This window comes from Drosophila subpulchrella, unplaced genomic scaffold, assembly GCF_014743375.2.
Source record: "Drosophila subpulchrella strain 33 F10 #4 breed RU33 unplaced genomic scaffold, RU_Dsub_v1.1 Primary Assembly Seq354, whole genome shotgun sequence".
Taxonomy (NCBI): domain Eukaryota; kingdom Metazoa; phylum Arthropoda; class Insecta; order Diptera; family Drosophilidae; genus Drosophila; species Drosophila subpulchrella.
In genome coordinates, this window is record NW_023665577.1 from 2843910 (window position 1) to 2862170 (window position 18261).

The following is an 18261-nucleotide window of genomic DNA, read 5'->3' on the forward strand; positions in this document are numbered from 1 at the left end:
TGAAATTTTTTATAAACTGATAAAATATGTAGCAAATTAATTTTATATTCATTTTAAATATATTGTTTTCGTAGGTAGGGTTTTTATTTTTACTATTCCATTTTTTCTATCAGTGTACTAAATGAGTAAAGAAACGTCCAACAATTTAATAATCTTCTAAAACCTATTGTATTGATTGTTATATACCAAATGTTTTACTTCTAAAAACTAAATTCCAATCAAGAGCCTTAATTCTAAGCGCTTCCACATCTCAATGGCCCTCGAGGATCTCCGACTAATCGATCCTCCAATATAGTTGTGTCCTTTGGCAGTTCGACGAACTCCAACAGATCCGCCAACTGTCCACAATTAAGTTCGGCTTCTTCGACGAAGAAATCTTCATCCAAATCTTTAATATAGATCTCCCTAACTTTGTCGTGGGTTATCTCCAAGTAGTTGAGATCTTTCAGTTGAGGCAACATGTCCATGTGATCCGCGGTCAAGTTGTCGTAAGTGAAGCTCAATCGTTCCAAACCCCTGGCTGACGAAATTTTAGGTAAATCTGATAGATTTTCAATGCCCGTCAGATCCAGGTCAACTAATTTACTGGCCTTGGACAGAAAGTCAAGTCTGGTGAGGTTGGTATTGGCCACATATAGTTGCTCCAGATTCTCGGGGTGGGCTATTTTCAATTCTTTTAGATTCAGGTTATCTTCCAGTTGGACACCTATCACTCTTCCATCCAACTTGACCGATTCGAGACCACAATTGGTGGCCTGCAGCTCATCAATATTGGCTGTTAGATGGAGACTTTTGAGTTCAGGGTTAAACGATAGTAAGAGAAGTTCTATTTCTGAAAATATGTTTGTTGGAATTCGTTCTAGTTGATTACTCCTGGCTGAGAATTGTGTCAAATGTTTCTGCTGATCCTTGAAAAGATCTCCAGGCAGTTCCCTCAGCTGATTGATATCCAGATTTATGGATTTTAGGGATCCTAATTGTGAAAAGGTGTACGGAGAAATGGCCTTTATCTGATTGTTGGATAAGTTGATCTTCTGAAGTATCTTGAGGGGCAGGAATATTGTATTGGGAAGATCCTCCAGTTGATTGTCGGACAAGTTGAGCTCCTCTAATTGTGTGGCCAGTTGGAAGGTGTTACCATCCAAAACTCTGAGGCTATTTCCTCCCAAATTTAGTCTTCTTAAGTTTTCGGAACCCTCAAAGCACTCTCTTTCAATTTGTTGAAGATCACACTCCAACACATGGAGTTCCACAAGTTGAGGAAGATTTAGAAAGATTTTTCTGGGCAGGTTGGCCAAGCTCGAACTGTGAAGAATGAGAGATTCGTAGTCCCTTAAATCTTTGGTCAGCTCTTCTGTAAAGATGGCAACCTCTGAGGGAAGAGGATAATCCAATTTCGTACAGGTATTTTCCCGGCAATCCAAATTATCAACAGCAACTTCCTCGGGTTTTGATGAAACACAAATCGCAAGACCGATAAGTACGATCAAAATATAGTTCAGATAGTTTAGCATCAGCATCTTGGCAGAAGAAGACCGACTGACTGAGCTTATAACTGGCTTGGAGGGGCATTTTAATACAAAACCAGAACACAGCCTTCAAAAACAACCCTACACAAGTGGAACAGGTCTTTAGGCGTTTGTTTGTTTTGTTTGCATTAATTTATTATTTTTTTCCGAAACGCTCCACAACCCGGTTCGATTTTGGGCTAATAAAATTTTATTGTTCCTCTCAATGAATATTAGCAATGGGGTTTTAATTTGTTTTTGTTTCTACGCTCTGTTGGAAAATAATTTCAGACATTTGGCATAATACCCGGCCGATAAGCACGTTCTCTCGATTCTCCACTTCGGAACGACTCTCTGAGCGGATCGCCATGCCATATACCTATATGGTTTATGGCACCAGTTGTGTCAGCTGATATGATATTGTACTTCCATTCCAAAAGTATGCCAAGTTGGGCTACGTTGGGTCTGGCCGGTATCTGATAAACTTGGGAAGTGCCTACAAGTAGTCGGTTTTGATTGTCATCTTATTTTATGGCCGATGGTCTAGACCCCAAATGGTGTTAACTACACTAACTAATTTGTTCTCAGAATATCAGAAGTTATGAAAACATTTACAAAATTAAATAAACAAACATTGTATGTGTCATCTTCAACTATCTTAGGTTGCAATCTGTATTTTGTTTAATTAGTTTCCTTATCATGAAATCGTATAATGTATTATATTAGCCCGCATTTGTTATATAATTAAGTTATAAATTAGATCATAAAATCAGATTACGTATCATCTGTCAGCGATTGCAAACTTGTTTTTTTGCCTGAATATTTGTTTTCTTGCTTGCGAATATTAAAATATTATTCTATACCCTTTAAAAGCGTTTCCGCCTTGAACAAATTTTCAAAAGCACTTGGCTGTAAAGAGCCCTGTTTTAATGACAATTAGCTCATTTTCCGCCGGTTATGTCATTATCGATTTCGTCATCAGTACAGTAAAATAGGTAAAACAACCTTTGAATATCTTAAACATTTAGCGCTCGAGTGACCAATATACCTAATGAAATAAATCAAGTGCCATAAACCGAAGGCGCCATATAAAGTCCCCCACATTTCTACGTGTATATGCGGCGTGACCGATTGCCCGCTATATGTTCATTTATATGGTCGCATATCGTATTTGTTTACCCTGCTAAACTATTGGGGGAAATTTGATTTGAATAAAGTACAGACGGCGGGGACAAAGTCTGCTGGAGGCACAGCAAAACGCTGGTAATTCTCACTCTTTTTCTTCTCGGGGCTTGTATGCAAAGTAATTGCGGCAAATTGAATTGAACAAAGGGGGCGCAGATGACAAAATGTATCGCTAAACGAAGTCATGCCGTTTCAATTGAGCCACTACAACAATAGATATAGACATATCTATAGCAGTCTTGTATCAAATAATTTAAAAATCATTGGCTCATAATTAGCCCAATGCAAATAGGCAGATCAATTGTGATATGTGTACAAGTGGTTAAATTACCTTTTGCTATTCAAATTGTTTGCCGAGGAATAAGTCATGGAAATCCCCCGAAATCCCTCCAAAAACCGAATGGAAATAATTTTTCATAAATTTCAACAAGCAAATAAATTTGTTTGCATACAAATTAATAAAGCTTTACTTGTCTTTGCGGCTCGTCATAATCTTTTTGTTTTCACCCGCAAAGCTGTAAATAACAAATTGAGCGACTGAAAGCAGGTTGAACGTGTTCCCAGCTCGTTCGATAATATATTGGCTAAGAATTTTATATTTTTCCACTGACATGTCACCAATTTGTACCCACAGGCCAGGCGAAAGTTCTGGGTTAATATAATTTATAAGTGTTTTCGTGTAAAATACATTCTTGCTAATTATCGTTGAACCCATGCCAAATGATTGTTTGAAAATAAAAGCTGAATAAAATACATTTAACGGAAGTACTAGTCTTCTTATCAAACCGAAATCCGAATGCCCTCCACCAAAGCAACAATCTTTGAGTTGATTAATATTGAGTCATACTGGCGGCAATCAGCAGAAATGTATATTGAAACAAAAATATAGTCCATAGCAATACAAACGACTTTTACGATCAACAAAATTTTAAATGGGTATTGTGTCATAGAAATGTATTTTAAGAAACATTTGCACGCGCCTACTTCATTCGTTTAATTAGATGGGAAAAGCCATTGAGCCACCAGTAAAATACCCTTACATAAAGGTGTATTTCAATGGCTAAGTATCTGGCCTTTTGTCCATTATCAGCAGCCAAGAGATTTCCACCTTTTGTTCAGCAAATCGCCGAGTAAACACTTCATGATAAGAGAACATGGGTCTGGACAGGCTGAAATTGTTCAGCAGATATTGTGCAATGTTTTTGGTTCGAATTTAGTGGCTCTCGTCAGATCGGTGAATGGAGGCAACAGAGCGGGAACTTCACAGAACAGCGGAAAATAATGAATAATAAATGGGAACCCACGAACACGTGTCAAAATAACGATGACAGCAAAATGAATCCGATTTTTCAGATTCCACAGACAGTAATGGACATGACTTACATATCTATTCTCAACATTGTTTGCTTAAAAAAATATGTGTATTTTTAAATAAAATCTGGTCTTTAAAAATTATACAGCCCTAACATTTCAAAATAGTTTTTCAAAACCCATAATGGTTGTGAACTTTAAATTTTTCAGGCTTAAAAAATTCTAAGCCATAATAAGTTTTTAATGAAGTCGTACAGCTAAACGAAGAGTAATATTTTTAGTAACTACTTTAGATAATCGTATTTCCTTTAGACAGTAACGTTTTGCTTACTAGCAAAGACCAAAAAGCAAAAAATGTTATGATCTAAAATCTAGTATCTAAAAAAAAAGAACGTTTAACAATAAAAAAGATTTTCTCAGATGTATATAGTATAAATCAAAATGAAATCTTTTATACTTTAAGATCTCAAGTATACTTGTATACAATTAATAGGTATTTATTTTTAAATCGTGTTAAGTAAATTGTCCTATATCTTTGTAACGCACTGTACTTTTTATATATGAACCATATTATTTTTTGCAAAATCAAAACACCATGAATAGAATGTAAATTATATAGAACTGATGATCATTATTCGAGAATTATAGGAGGGGCTTATCTGGCTAGGCGTTTGACGGTCATCATTTGGAATCAGTTTCAGGTCGATCGTGAATCGTGGAGCACGCCAAATGTACGTCCGGAATTGTTTGCTGTTACTCTGGATCTGTTTGCTGATCTCGTTGGCGGTCGTTATACGCGCCGATGGGGATGAGGATGAGTCCGAGGGGAATCTATCGCGAACCGTTCTGGTTCCCAGTCTGGAGGGTCATTGCCAAATGGAGGGCAAGGTGACAAGCTGCAGTGGTTTCCAGTTCGAGAGTGAGGACGAAAAGGCCACCTTTGATCTGCCAACGGAGGTGAGGATTGCCGAGGATGGCACCACCTACGAGGTGGGCGATGAAATGCCCTCCAGAACCCTGATCTTTGAGAACTGCACCTTCACCAACTTTCCCCTGCGACTTTTCTACACGCTGGAGGTGAGTGAGTTGGATATGCGAAGCTGTGGCATCCGCTTCATCTACTGGGAGAACTTCTCCATTGGAGCCGACAATCTGGTGATCCTCCTGCTGTCGGACAATAAGTTAGAGATGCTGCCCATGGGAACATTCAGGGGAGCGGGAAACCTGGAGTTCCTCTTCCTGAATCGCAATAAACTGAGTAAACTCCATGCGGGTGCCTTCGAGAATCTGAAGAAGTTGCAGTACTTGGATTTGACGGAGAATCGCCTGGAGGATCTGCCAGGGGGTATATTTTCGGAATTGAAAAGTCTTAGACACGTGGGTCTGGCCCACAACCAACTGACCATCATAGAGAGCGATCTATTTGGACAAAATCCCGGACTCTTATCGGTTGCAATGCAGAACAATAGACTTCGGGAGGTGGGCGAGTACGCCTTTCGGTCGAAGGGGCGTGACCATCAGATACAGTATGTAGATCTATCGAATAATCCCCAGCTAACAGTGCTGCTGCTGAATATTAATGCCACCAATCTGACCGTTCGCAATTGTTCGCTGGACCGTGTCAATTTGTACGGTTCGGTGACGAATGTCGATCTGAGCGACAATCGCGTGAGGGAGCTCTATTTTCCCGCCTCGGAGGCCCTGGAGCACCTGGTGCTGCGCAACAATTCGCTGGTCCAGTTGGCCTCTTTGAGCCGCGTTCCCAAGCTGCGACACTTGGACGTGGCCGATAATCCGCATCTGGGTCAGTTGCCCCAGGGTTGGCAAACGCCGGAGCTCCAAATGTTGGTACTACGAAACACTGGACAAGTGGAAGTGCCACTGGAGGCTCTGCAGGGAATGCCAAACCTGCAGAAACTGGACATTTCCTTTAACAACCTCACCGAAATCGATCCCTCAACATTCCCAACTCTTACGCAGCTTACTCACTTCTTTATCCATGGAAACAATTGGAACTGCTTTAGTCTGCGAGTCATAATGGATGTTCTAATCCGTGGCAATGGCATTACCTATACCATCGACGACTACAATCCGAATTTCCCGGGGGAGTATTTCCATGGAATAGCCTGCATGTATCGCTTGTCCGAGAAGGAGTCACTGGACTCTTCTAGCTCCTCCTCGGAACTCTCGGCCAGTGTGGAGTCCTCGCCAAAACAAAGTAGTGTTGAGCCCAGCGAGGTGGAAAAACTGCGTCAGGAACTGAAATCGGTTGTCCAGCACTTTGAGACCAAGTTCGATATGATCTTCAATAAACTAGCCCAGCTGAATGAGCAGATGCAGTCCTTTGAAGTACTTAACAAAACAGTTTGGAGTCAGGTCACCTTATCGGTCTGAGCAATTTTTAATACCTTGTAAAAAAAGGAATTTATTGTTTTTTGATGTGATCAATAAATTTTTCAATATGTTTTTAATTAAAAGATCCAAATGTATATTTTCTTTATCGTCTTAATAGTGCAAGAAAGTTGGTAAGCTTTGGCATCCTCACATTTCCAAGTTAGAAATATTTTCTCTTGGTTTCTAAAGAATTCGCGTTATTTCTGATAGTGTTATTCCTTATTACATTCTTTTTCAGTAGATTTCTGCTTCTGCCTTTCTTTTCTGTAGTTTCTGCAGCCCCTTTCGATAATCAATGACCGGCTTTGCTATCCCTCTTAAAATTCCCTTACGTAAAACCTATTTTTGCCTCACATGCCCTAAATCTCTGTTGTTATTCCACCCCCAACCCCCAAAACCAATGCAATTTGCAACATGAGCACATCTGGTAAATATTTTTTTGTGGCTGTGTCGTATGCCTAGAATAATATTTAAACAAAAATATTGATTTTCGAGCCAAGTAAAGTCGGGGCTTTGTGTTCTCTTTCAGAAAGATATTGAAAGAGGTTCATTCAACTCGGGCAAACAAACAAATAACAAATAATAGGCGCAGGGGTACAAGATTGAGGGTCTCGAAAAAAACTTGCGTAATTGAGAAAATGCCCTCGAGGACCCGAAAGTCAATTGAAAAACGAATATTTCCCAAAAGTAAACAATAATATGGAATTCGATTGAAAGGCTTAAAAATTCAGTAATTAATCGGTTGTCGAATATTCTCCGCTGCGAATGCCAGCGGTCTTAATTATTTATGCTTTATTCCTCCGATTCGTTCGCTCACAATTTATGGGTCTAATTGCCAAGATAAACAAACAGTTTCGGTTTCAGTGCAGCCACTTGGAAAGGAAGCGAAACAAATCCAATCCCACGGAACCCAACGATCACTGGGCGAACTGCTGATCCGTAGTATCGTGTGCATGTGATTAGGAATAGATATACACAGATATTCTCGTTCGTACACGAATATCGAATAAATTCTGTCTATATTGGCATTGCAATTTTTGTTTAACGGTAATTGGCACACAACTCGTGCCGATCGCATAGGGCAACTGTAAATGCGAACATTCAATATTACCATAAAGTGCGACTATCGGGGACTTCTAGTAGGCATATCCGCAGATCAAAGTGCGGAATTTCCTGCCTGCCAACTTCAGTGGCGATCTCAACAAATTTCTGGAAATTCAGTTGAAGAGTGCTTGCTTAATTAGTCAATGCCGAAATGATAGTGATATGATAACGAACATTTGACAATTAGTATTGTACAACTTAAGGGTTTCAGATTGAGACTGGGGTACAGAAATGCATTTCTTTGTTGGAAGCTAAGTAATACTTAATAAATAAGAAATTTAATTATATTTAAAAAAAAATCAATAGGAACACATATTTATTTTAAATTTGTCGTCATATCAACATTTGATTTTCACTTACGTCAATTAAAATTTTTTTTAATATTTTCAAAGTTAGGATTAATCTCATTATGGACAACAAATAATTTTTTTCCTCAACGGATATAGCCTTAGAAATGAAAATCCAACATTTTTTCCAACACACACCTTCTTAAATTGACATTAAAAATGTATATCATTTTTTAGAAACATTTTTGAACATTCCAAATAGTAAATGAAATCTTATTACCCAAAAGATCTACAAATCAAGACAAGAATGTCCCCATTTCGGGAATTTTCCTTTTGAATACCCTACATTTTTTCAACACACCTTAAATAAACATTAAAAATGTATATAATTATTTAGAAACATTTTTGAACATTCCAAATAGTAAATGAAATTGTATTACCCAAAAGATCTACAAATCAAGACAAGAATGTCCCCATTTCGGGAATTTTCCTTACGGTGGAATTCCCTAAGAATTGAATACCCTACATTTTTTCAACACACCTTAAATAAACATTAAAAATGTATATAATTATTTAGAAACATTTTTGAACATTCCAAATAGTAAATGAAATCTTATTACCCAAAAGATCTACAAATCAAGACAAGAATGTCCCCATTTCGGGAATTTTTCTAACGGTGGAATTCCCTAAGAATTGAAAACCCTACATTTTTTCAACACACCTTAAATAAACATTAAAAATGTATATAATTATTTAGAAACATTTTTGAACATTCCAAATAGTAAATGAAATCTTATTACCCAAAAGATCTGCAAATCAAGACAAGAATGTCCCCATTTCGGGAATTTTTCTAACGGTGTAATTCCCTAAGAATTGAAGACCCTACATTTTTTCAACACACCTTAATTAACATTAAAAATGTATGTAATTATTTAGAAACATTTTTGAACATTACAAATAGTAAATGAAATCTTATTACCCAAAAGATCTACAAATCAAGACAAGAATGTCCCCATAGTGGGAATTTTCCTAACGGGGGAATTTCCCACCCACTCAACTTAGTCACAGATACAAAACGAAGAAGAACGAGAAATGGGGGGGGGGGGGATTCAAACGTCACGCGCTCATATCAACACAAAAGAAATACTAAGGCACGGAAATAAATTAAGTTTTGACAATTGAAGAAATTGGCACCCACCTTTTGTGTTTTTTAATCAGTTACTGGATGTGTTGTCGATTCGATTCTCTGGTTAAAAAATTAATTTAACACGCTCACGGACAGAAGGGCACATACACTGCCACATCCACATCCACATACACACTCACATCCACATTCACGTTCACATGAACGGGTAAAAAACAAAACTTTTGTAAACAATTTCGCGATTAGGCATTTAGCTGCGCTAAAAAATGATTGTAAATAAGGGGAAACGTAACGAATTAGCTGGTTGTGTTGGCATTATTATATATTCCGAGATTAGAGCGAAATAGTATCAACTATTTTCGCTGGATGTCCAAACACTTTGAAGGCGGAGAGGTGTTGACTTTTCAGATTAGATTACACTCATTTCACTCGGCTAATTATCAGCCATTTTGCTCAACACCAAATAAATCACAAACACGAAAACAGCAGCAACAAAAACCCAATCAATGTTAATAAAAACCATATAATACAAACAAAAAACAAGAAAATTATTCGGGCGCGCGCTTCCACTTTGGACTCGACTTTCCAATTGGAACACGCACCAAGCTGATCGGACAATGGAAGGGGGCAGAGAAAGAGGAAGAAGAGCAGGATTTTGGAAATTCTCTGCTGGCTACGTCACTCAATTATTTGATTATTTTGTTTTTTACTAAGAATCAATTCTGTTATTAAAAAAATGCAAAACATCGCGAAGAAAAAAAAACAGCACATCGGAGCAAATAAAAAGTATTTGTCCGTGGAAAATTTCCAAACGTTTTTGTTGCTCTTTCCAGGCAGGCGATGCCATGTGTTTGTTTGTGTGCGTAACAGCTGATCGCCAATTATTGATTTTTTATTGTACATTGTACATCCATGAGCAGGCAAAATGATTAGATTTTTTCTTGTTTTCTTTAATGAAACCAGGAAGTTTTGCAATTAATTTGCGCACTCGAAAGAACAAAGATCGATTGTTTTATCGTGGTGTTTTTGTTTCCGTTGTTGCTGCAGTTTCTGCAATCCGTTCGCGCACAATTAAAAGCTGTGTACGCAGCTTATCACAGAATAATATTATTGTTGAGCACCCACTTGTGCGATTCGCTATCCTGATTATCGGCAATTTGTTCTCACATCGATTTGAAAACTGCTCTCACAATTCCGAGCACTGATCGCGAGTTTTTTTACCCGCAGACGAAAAATTGTTGAGCGAAAAACGAAGACACGGCAACAACAAAACCGACAAAAACAATAAATTTACCCTCCCTTTATAGATTCTGGTTGGGAGAAGAGTGACCGCAGCCGCAACGTTGTTTTAGTATTTCTAGACTCCGCGTTAGTGTCTTATTGCTGGAGTATTTTAACCGGTTCGCAGAGGTGGCAACGCAGCAGTGGTTGTTAACCCCGCTAGTGCTTGCCTTTATTACCGTTAATTTTTAATTTTATCACTTTATTACAATTTAATTTTTATAAAAGAGCGACGACAGTGTGTTAGGCATCTTTCAAAACAACATAACTTTTAATGGAGTTATTTTCTGAAAATGTATTTACCACAAAAACGTATGATATAAAAGCATATTTTAGAAACATACATAAATACATAACGACTAGTGAAAGTGACTTGGTGTTGGAGAAAATGTTCTGCTAATAATAATAAGAATTTAATTAATAAATTACATACATTTTTTAATACAAATAACGCGCATTGAAATTTGCAATCTGCGGTCTCACTGAATATCGAACGCGATAGGGTTGCCAGATGGGAACATGTGGTCTAAAGCAAACAGCTATTGTCAGGCACCACTCCAGCTTTGGCGCCAAAAGGGTTGCTTTTGAATTCAAAAAACGTTTACACTTGAACTAGAGCCAAGTGTATCACGGCGGACAATAAGAAAAGGTACGTAAACAGAATAAAAATATGGTTTTTTAAGTATACAACAACCCATATTTTGAACCTCTCTAAGTAAAAATATGTTTTTAGATCTTTCTCATTATAATTTATATTAAATACAGACTTTAACTCTGATTTTTTGTTAAGCTAAAAATTCACTAGAAACCTTCACCAGCAATATTCCTGTTTCCATCATAACGCTTAAAGTAGAATTTATGCCCCCATAAAAAATCGGAACTAGTTGCCTTGGCACGCCGTTCACACTTTTAGGGCCCAACCAAACTCTTTTGCAACTTCAGCTAAGCCAACAAAATCAATAAAAATGGCGCATTGCATTGAGGCCACCTAGGAGTCCCACCACACAATGACGCCACCAGAAAGAAGCAGCAAAGTAGACGAAATCGGAGTCACCGAATTGCTCACCACCCACCCAACTTCACTTTGACCCACCAGGATTTGCCAAGGATACAAGGGCACAACTAATAAAATATAAGTACTCTCGAAACAGTTATATGTACAATTGTATGTCTTAATTCATATAAAAAAGGTGTACTCTTTCGAAGCTTAAGACCGTTACCATGTGACTATAAAACTAGCAATACTGCTATTTTAATTTAAATATTATTTATTAGTAGCAGAAGGGTTCTGTCAAGTTTGTCAATCATTGTTTGCCACGTTTTCGGCACTCACCTGCTCGATGTCAAAATCCCATTCGGGAGATGGAGAACGCGCCGTTCGGCTGCCCGGCGGAGGAGTTCCCAGGGCGGGGGAACCAGCTTGGGGCTCTTCGGGAATCACAGCGAATCGACCCCGTTGGAGGATGGGCGAAATGGCGCCATAATTGGCTGCAATGGTGAAAGAACATGTCACTAATTAGCACCAGTCACTTTCAATCGAGCACACAGCCAAATGATACCAGTTCTACACTGACAAACAGCACGTATATTCCGCTATACATGCCGGATTTCAATATTCACGTAAGCAATTAAAGATCATCTACAGTTTTGAGACTATGATTATGATATAAATTTTGTGTACAAAATGCCCTAACATCGTGAGTTCATTTTCTATCTTGATCTAAATATTTTCATATTAAATCATGCAACATAAATGATTTTTTTTTAAAATTACGCTTTGTCTATTTCATATGCATATATTTGACTGTTCTATTCCATTTTGTGAGTGCACGTTTGTAAATTTTTCAAATAACTTTAAAATTAATTAATTATTAATTGTGTATGCGTTGTAAAACTAAATAAATTATTAATATAAATTTCTGTTGCCTAGTTATAAAAATAACATCTTATACACTAGAAATAAATTAGCAAGTATGTATAACATGTTATTTTATTAAATTTGTGTGGTACTTATGCCCTAAAATTAACAAAAAATATGGCAAATACTTCAAAAACGGTGAAGAATTTAAAGCAAGATGGCATGTTGTACATTTTTTTAAAATAATATAAATTAAAAGCATGGTTAAATTGAAATTGAAAACAAATGTATTCAGTAAAGTTGATATAAAATAGAATGTAGAATGGTTATAGAATTTAATGCAATCAGTAACCATTTAAGCAGTAACTATTTAAGGCATTTCATCTTTGTATATTAAGTAAGATGTCGTTTTACTGAGAGTATCTATCACATCCTAACAATACTATGATTTCCAGGTATCATTAACAATTTGGCCACTTACATGTGGGCATGAGGCGGAAGCGGCCGAGCGTCGTTTCGGGCGGACCCTGTGGCGTGGAGGAGGTGACGCGGAAGCGGCCTCGGCGAGCGGCAGCCACGTCCTCGTAGTTGCCACCCCCTGCCGCCCCGCCGGCACTGCTCTGCATCCTGGCGCTGAGGCTTCCTCGCCTGCTTCAGCAATAACTGCAATGGAGTGTGAGAACGGGGGGTTAGTCAAAATCAATATAACGAGCACAGGTTAAATTTTATGTTAAAATTGTACCTATTAATTTATATTTTATTTCTAATAAATTCTTAAGTGTATACCTACATATTTTATTTCTTTTTTTATAATATTTCTATTATTTATTGTCTCAGGTTCCTAACGCTACATAATAATATTATGTAAAACCTATAATTTAAAAGTTACAAATATTAAAATATTGTATTAATATTATAAAAATTGTTAAATACATATTTAAAAGTTGTACATCAAAACTGAAACTTAAAGTTCTATAGGAAAAGTTAAGTATTACACTATATGGCATACTTAAAATGGCTTATAAATGGAATTTTATATAAAAGGGCTTATAAAAAAGGGATTTTTATAGAAAACCCCAAGAATTTCGCATGAGTATCTATATCTATTTAAATGATTTCAATACCAACTCAGTTAGATTATTAAAAATGTAAATGATTTTGACGTGATATTTTACCAATTCAAATTCTGAAACTAAGCTGTTTTACTCAATGAAAACATTACGTAACCGTCAGATTCATTCTGAAATATATGGTACACATTCTAAAGGCAACATATTAAATCTTTACTGTTTACACTTTCGATTAAAAAACCCACTGTGCAGTGGTCAGAGGCGGTACAAAAATTGGCTTTACGAGCTCATTGCACGCGAGTTTGTTTTAGCTTTCTTGGCGCCTCTAAGCAGACTATATAATATACAAAGGGCCCCGCTCTTTCTCTCCGCGGAATTCATAATTGAAAATCTCGAAAAGCGCACAAACGAATTCTTTAAAAGTGTGCCATCCGAGTCATTCAACTACAGATATATGTATATACTATATAGATAAAGAGGGGTGGATTGAACAGCTGACTGCGCGCCACGCGACAACGCGGCGTATGTGTGATATTTTTGGTTGATTGCCTTCTCACTAATAAAAACGCTAGGCAAGCATTTAATATTTCTTATTTATTTGTTTTTGCCTCCTTAATTGAAATCGTGACGATTTTCGCTAGAAACAAATTTGTTTACTTGTATGAGACACTATTTGTGTGACTAATTTCTGGCTACCACAAGGAATTTTATATTGCCGCCAAAGCTGGGCGTGATGAAAGAATTTAGGAATTTATAAGACGCAGAATGTAAGGAACAATAAGTATATTTATATGAAACTACCCTTGTGATCTCTGTGTTATTTATTTATTGTTTGCGTACTATTATATTTCAGTATACGAGGCGAAAGCCTTAGTTGCTAGTTTATAAAACGCAGAATGTAAGGAACAATGAGTATATTTAAATAAAACTACGCTTCTGATCTCTGTAGAAACATTTTTTTAATGAAATAATATTTTATTATTGTTTGTGAAATATTGTATTTCAATATACGAGCCGAAAGCCTTAGTTGCTATCGCTCTAATTATAATTTAGCTCATAGTTTTACACTGTAGGTTAGCTTTATATAAATAAATAAGTACATATTTCAATATAGCAATATTTCGCTATATCTGTATGATTTTCCGATTATAAAGCAATCTTCCTCTAGATTTCTTTCTTATTTACGTAAACAAAGCGAAATACAAAGATTTACATTTATTCGATTGCAGAACTTTATTTACCCAAGTATTATATCAATTGATTAAGCAATTGAACAGCTTTAATGTTATTGGTTAAAAATTATTTATTAGGAAAACTTTCACTTTATATAGAGCCATTAGGACTTAATAGTTATAATAAAATTTTCAAATATTTAGAATCTTAATGTTGGATTATTTTCACTTGATTTTCAGCGGCTTTGCCGAAAAACGTTTGCATAACACGCACAACCAAACATGCGAATACTATATATATCGCTCATACGCCGTATATACAGACGGTCAGTCCGAAATTGACATGTCCACAGCTCTGCGTGCCCCGAAATGTTTTATAATATTTTATTGATTTTTGCGGCTCTTCAAATGCCCGACCAATTAACACCGAAACACTAAAGACACAGTGATAAAAAATAACACATTCAGAACGCGCAGCAAACACTTTTCGACTGAGCACTTGGATAAATAAAAACAGAGAAAGAGAGGGCGAGAGAGAACGAGCTGCTGCGGAATTTATTTCGCGATTGTTTTATTTTATGCAACTGCCAAAAACGAAATTGGCAAAACAACAACAAACAGGGCCCGAAAGCGAAAACGAAATGCGGCCAAAATGAATGCAGCACCAAAATAAACCGAAACCGAAGCCAAAGTGAGAAAGAGCCACAAACGAGTGGCAAAAATGCAGTGAGAGAGGCGAAGGAAGACGACGAAAAAGAAGAGAGAACTGCATGGGCCTGGGTTCATTTACTTTTCGAAAAGCCAAAAGAAACGATGCAAAATAATCTCAATGAGAGAAAAAGCACGAGAGAGAGAGAGCACAGCAATATATTTAATTCATAAAATTGCAGATGAAAACAAAAAAAAGGGGGGTTTACCGACCACTCGATACCCAAAATATTCGATATATCAACAATACGATTTTTACAACAGTTACGGTAATTTTGGTTAACATAATTTGGTTAAATAATACTTTATATACAAAAATGATTATTGTTCTGTACTGTTTAAAGCATTGAAAATTTAAGATAGACTTCACTGAACAATATGTATACCCTTTTAATCTGATAAAACATCAAATATACCAATATCTCTATAAAGAAGGTAACAAAATTAAATGTTTTAGTAGATTTAAAAAAATTTTCCTATCGAAGATACTGAAGTAATATTTATCGCTGGCATTTTTCAAAATTTCTTTTGCTTTCGCCGACCCCTGATTTCATTTTATAAAAAAATTGGATGTTCCCTATATTTTATAAATATCATCTGTTTTATAGAGGGCATAACAAAGAGAGTCACAGAACTGCAGCGACTTTCGGCTTGCTTTCACCTTATAGAACGAACCAGAAATTGCGTATACGCCACCAGAGAAAGCTCCGCAATCAGCTGTTGGCAAACACGTGAACGCATCCCCCTCAAAAAAAGGGGGTGGGGAACATGTAGTGCATGACTGCTAATTGAAGGCAGATGCAATATTGTGGGTGGAGGATTTAGATAATGGGGAGGATGTGGGAAAACCCAATGGGATCACTGAGTGACTCATTTGTGCCAGTCTGATGAAATTGGGCTCACAGTGACCTTTTCTGTCATGGTCTATCATAAGAAGGTGATGCATCAACCTGGAACAGAAACGCGATACAAATGTAACAGATAACCTAATGGATGACTTAACGAGTGGTAATTAACAGTCCACAATCGATAAAATGACAACTCAAAAGACCCTTGACAATTTTCCAGATGTTATCGTACATTTATTTGAAGTTGTTCAGCACTTATGAGCTAAAAAAAAGTAATTATTCTTTATATCATATTTAATGATCTATAAATAAATGACTTTTTTTGGCGGTAAATTGTATAAGTTTGTGCTCTGTTAACAAGCATGTATTGTATTTACATGAAAATCCTTCTTTAAACTTAAAAAGGAAAACGATTTTCTCAAGAACCGAAGCAAATGTTTATGAAACACAAGCAGTCAGTCAAAAAGATTATAATGCTTACACCTAATAATTTTTGTTTATGCCCGTACGTAATTTCTTATTTTATTTCAAATTTGCACTTTGACCAGTTAATAGAGAGGTTCTTTGTTCTCTGATCAACAATATGCCAAATAAATTTTATTTGTAGCTCAACGAGCGTGAAAATTGAAATCAAACAGTAAACAAATTTTTATTACACTGTCAATGAAATTATAAAGACTTACTGTGATATTTTGAATTGGCACTATAACCCAAACACTGGGAAAACTTACGTATACGCCACTTAAAATAAGCCTTGAACTCTAAAAAAAATCTACTTATCTTGATTTTTGAGTAAATAAATTTAACATTAAATTGGTTATATGTATATATGTATAAGTCTTGATTTTTTTGTTCATTATATATTCATTTAAATTAACCCAATTAAATGTATCAATCGTGTAAGGGACAATATTTTTCTGTGCATAAACACCTATACTTAGGCCATCTATCATTATTTTCAACAGCACCATATCCCAACAATTTTCACGTTTCGCTTGGCGAAGAATTTTACGCGATCTGCGTCTGAAGAAAAGAAATGGCTAAACTTTTTCCCAGTACAAAGGAAATTTTCTCTATTTTTGTTATTTTGCTTTTCTTTTGGGCGCCCATCCAAATTCAAACATGTGACTTGACGGCCCCCAAGGAATGACATCATGGGCAGTGGGCGGTGTTGGGTGGGTTTTTCGAGTGATGTTTGGTCGGGCAGACAGTTGGGCACACACGAACTTGACGAATGAATTATGAAATGCAGGCAGGGAAGGGTGTTTATAAATAGGGCCGGTAAAGCTCTATTCTCTTAGAATCTTTTTTTATTGCTCGCTAAAATTGCTTTTATTTTCGAAAATGTCAAAAGCGTTTATTGGCCTCAGGTGAGCCGTGCCGTCTGAGGGGTGAAAGAAAGAGTGATTGGGTTCGTAAGGGGTCAGCTTAGAGAAAAGTGCCGAAAGAATGTCGAAGGACACTGAATTTTACTTCATAAAATTGGTTTACGCAGTGTTTCATGACTTATTTAGTAGAGCAATGTCACGCGACTAACGAAAATTTATGACTAAAGGATGTAGATATAAGAAATCTTAAATTCAAATAAACTAAAAAGTAATATATTATCTATTATTTATCTATTATATTATCTTTAAATAAATTTTACCAAAAAGTAATATATTATTTAAGAAATATATTCGAAAATTATTATATCATTTAGTTAATAGAAATATATTTTAATTCTAATTTTAAGAAACATACATCCTTAAATGTTTTTATGAATTTGAAGTACTAACCTGAAGCTTTTCATCTAATTAAGATCACAGCTAATCCAAAATTACAATCAAAATTAACATTACGGAACTATAGTTTGATTTAAGAACCACGTGATAAATGTATAACATTTTGATCTTGTTTTGAGAACTTTTTTGATTGTGCCACATTTTAAGAACAAATCATGATTCAATCACAATTAGAACATTTTGAGCTCAAGAAATGTCGTTCTCATTTTAAGAACATTTTCAACTCAGATGAGAACTTTAGAACTCTCTCTAAGTAAGATTATTATTAAAGGTTATGTACACCTTGTAACACAAATAAATTCTCTTCGGATTCATGTAAAATATGGCTTGGAAGTTTGTGAGTATAAAAATAAAGTTTTAGTTCATTGAAACATAAACAATGAGACGTTTAGTCACAAGAACTGTATTAGCTTAAATGATAAGGTGTCCCAATTGACTAAAAAATGCTTAGTAATACATACAAAAACTGAATAAGTGATAAGGGAATAGATTTCCAATGCCATTTTCGAACCTCTAAAAGTATACTAAGTAAAAACACAAAGCACGTGATGCTCAAAATCTAGATTATTATCATGTCAAACCATAATTTCCAGATATTATAAGGCGT

The 18261-nt window shown here is 36.1% G+C and overlaps 3 protein-coding genes across 5 annotated transcripts in view; 1 reads left to right on the forward strand and 2 right to left on the reverse strand.

Moving 5' to 3' along the window:
* Positions 1–18261, reverse strand: part of LOC119559906 (5'-AMP-activated protein kinase subunit gamma-1) — a 74389-nt gene that overhangs the window by 55025 nt on the left and 1103 nt on the right. Inside the window, exons 1-3 of one of the 3 annotated variants that reach the window (XM_037873076.1) lie at positions 14384–14763; positions 12554–12735; positions 11548–11702 (exon numbers count right to left, since the gene is read on the reverse strand). In XM_037873076.1, the coding sequence (XP_037729004.1) occupies positions 11548–11702; positions 12554–12698 (300 nt within the window). In that variant the 5' untranslated portion in view covers positions 12699–12735; positions 14384–14763. Of the gene's footprint in view, positions 1–8987; positions 9193–10058; positions 10211–11547; positions 11703–12553; positions 12736–14383; positions 14764–18261 lie in introns of those variants that run through there. The other 2 variants (XM_037873077.1, XM_037873075.1) reach the window with 2 other exon arrangements.
* Positions 119–1525, reverse strand: LOC119559909 (leucine-rich repeat-containing protein 15). The gene has a single exon (XM_037873086.1). It carries the CDS (start codon positions 1518–1520, stop codon positions 234–236), a length of 1287 nt encoding a protein of 428 aa, XP_037729014.1. The 5' UTR covers positions 1521–1525; the 3' UTR covers positions 119–233.
* Positions 4695–6483, forward strand: LOC119559907 (insulin-like growth factor-binding protein complex acid labile subunit). The gene has a single exon (XM_037873084.1). The coding sequence runs from the start codon at positions 4734–4736 to the stop codon at positions 6396–6398; it is 1665 nt and encodes a 554-aa protein (XP_037729012.1). The 5' UTR covers positions 4695–4733; the 3' UTR covers positions 6399–6483.

Bases quoted from the DNA above. Each gene is read 5' to 3' on its own strand.
- LOC119559907 (XM_037873084.1), top strand. From the start codon at position 4,734: ATGTACGTCCGGAATTGTTTGCTGTTACTCTGGATCTGTTTGCTGATC.
- LOC119559909 (XM_037873086.1), bottom strand. From the start codon at position 1,520: ATGCTGATGCTAAACTATCTGAACTATATTTTGATCGTACTTATCGGT.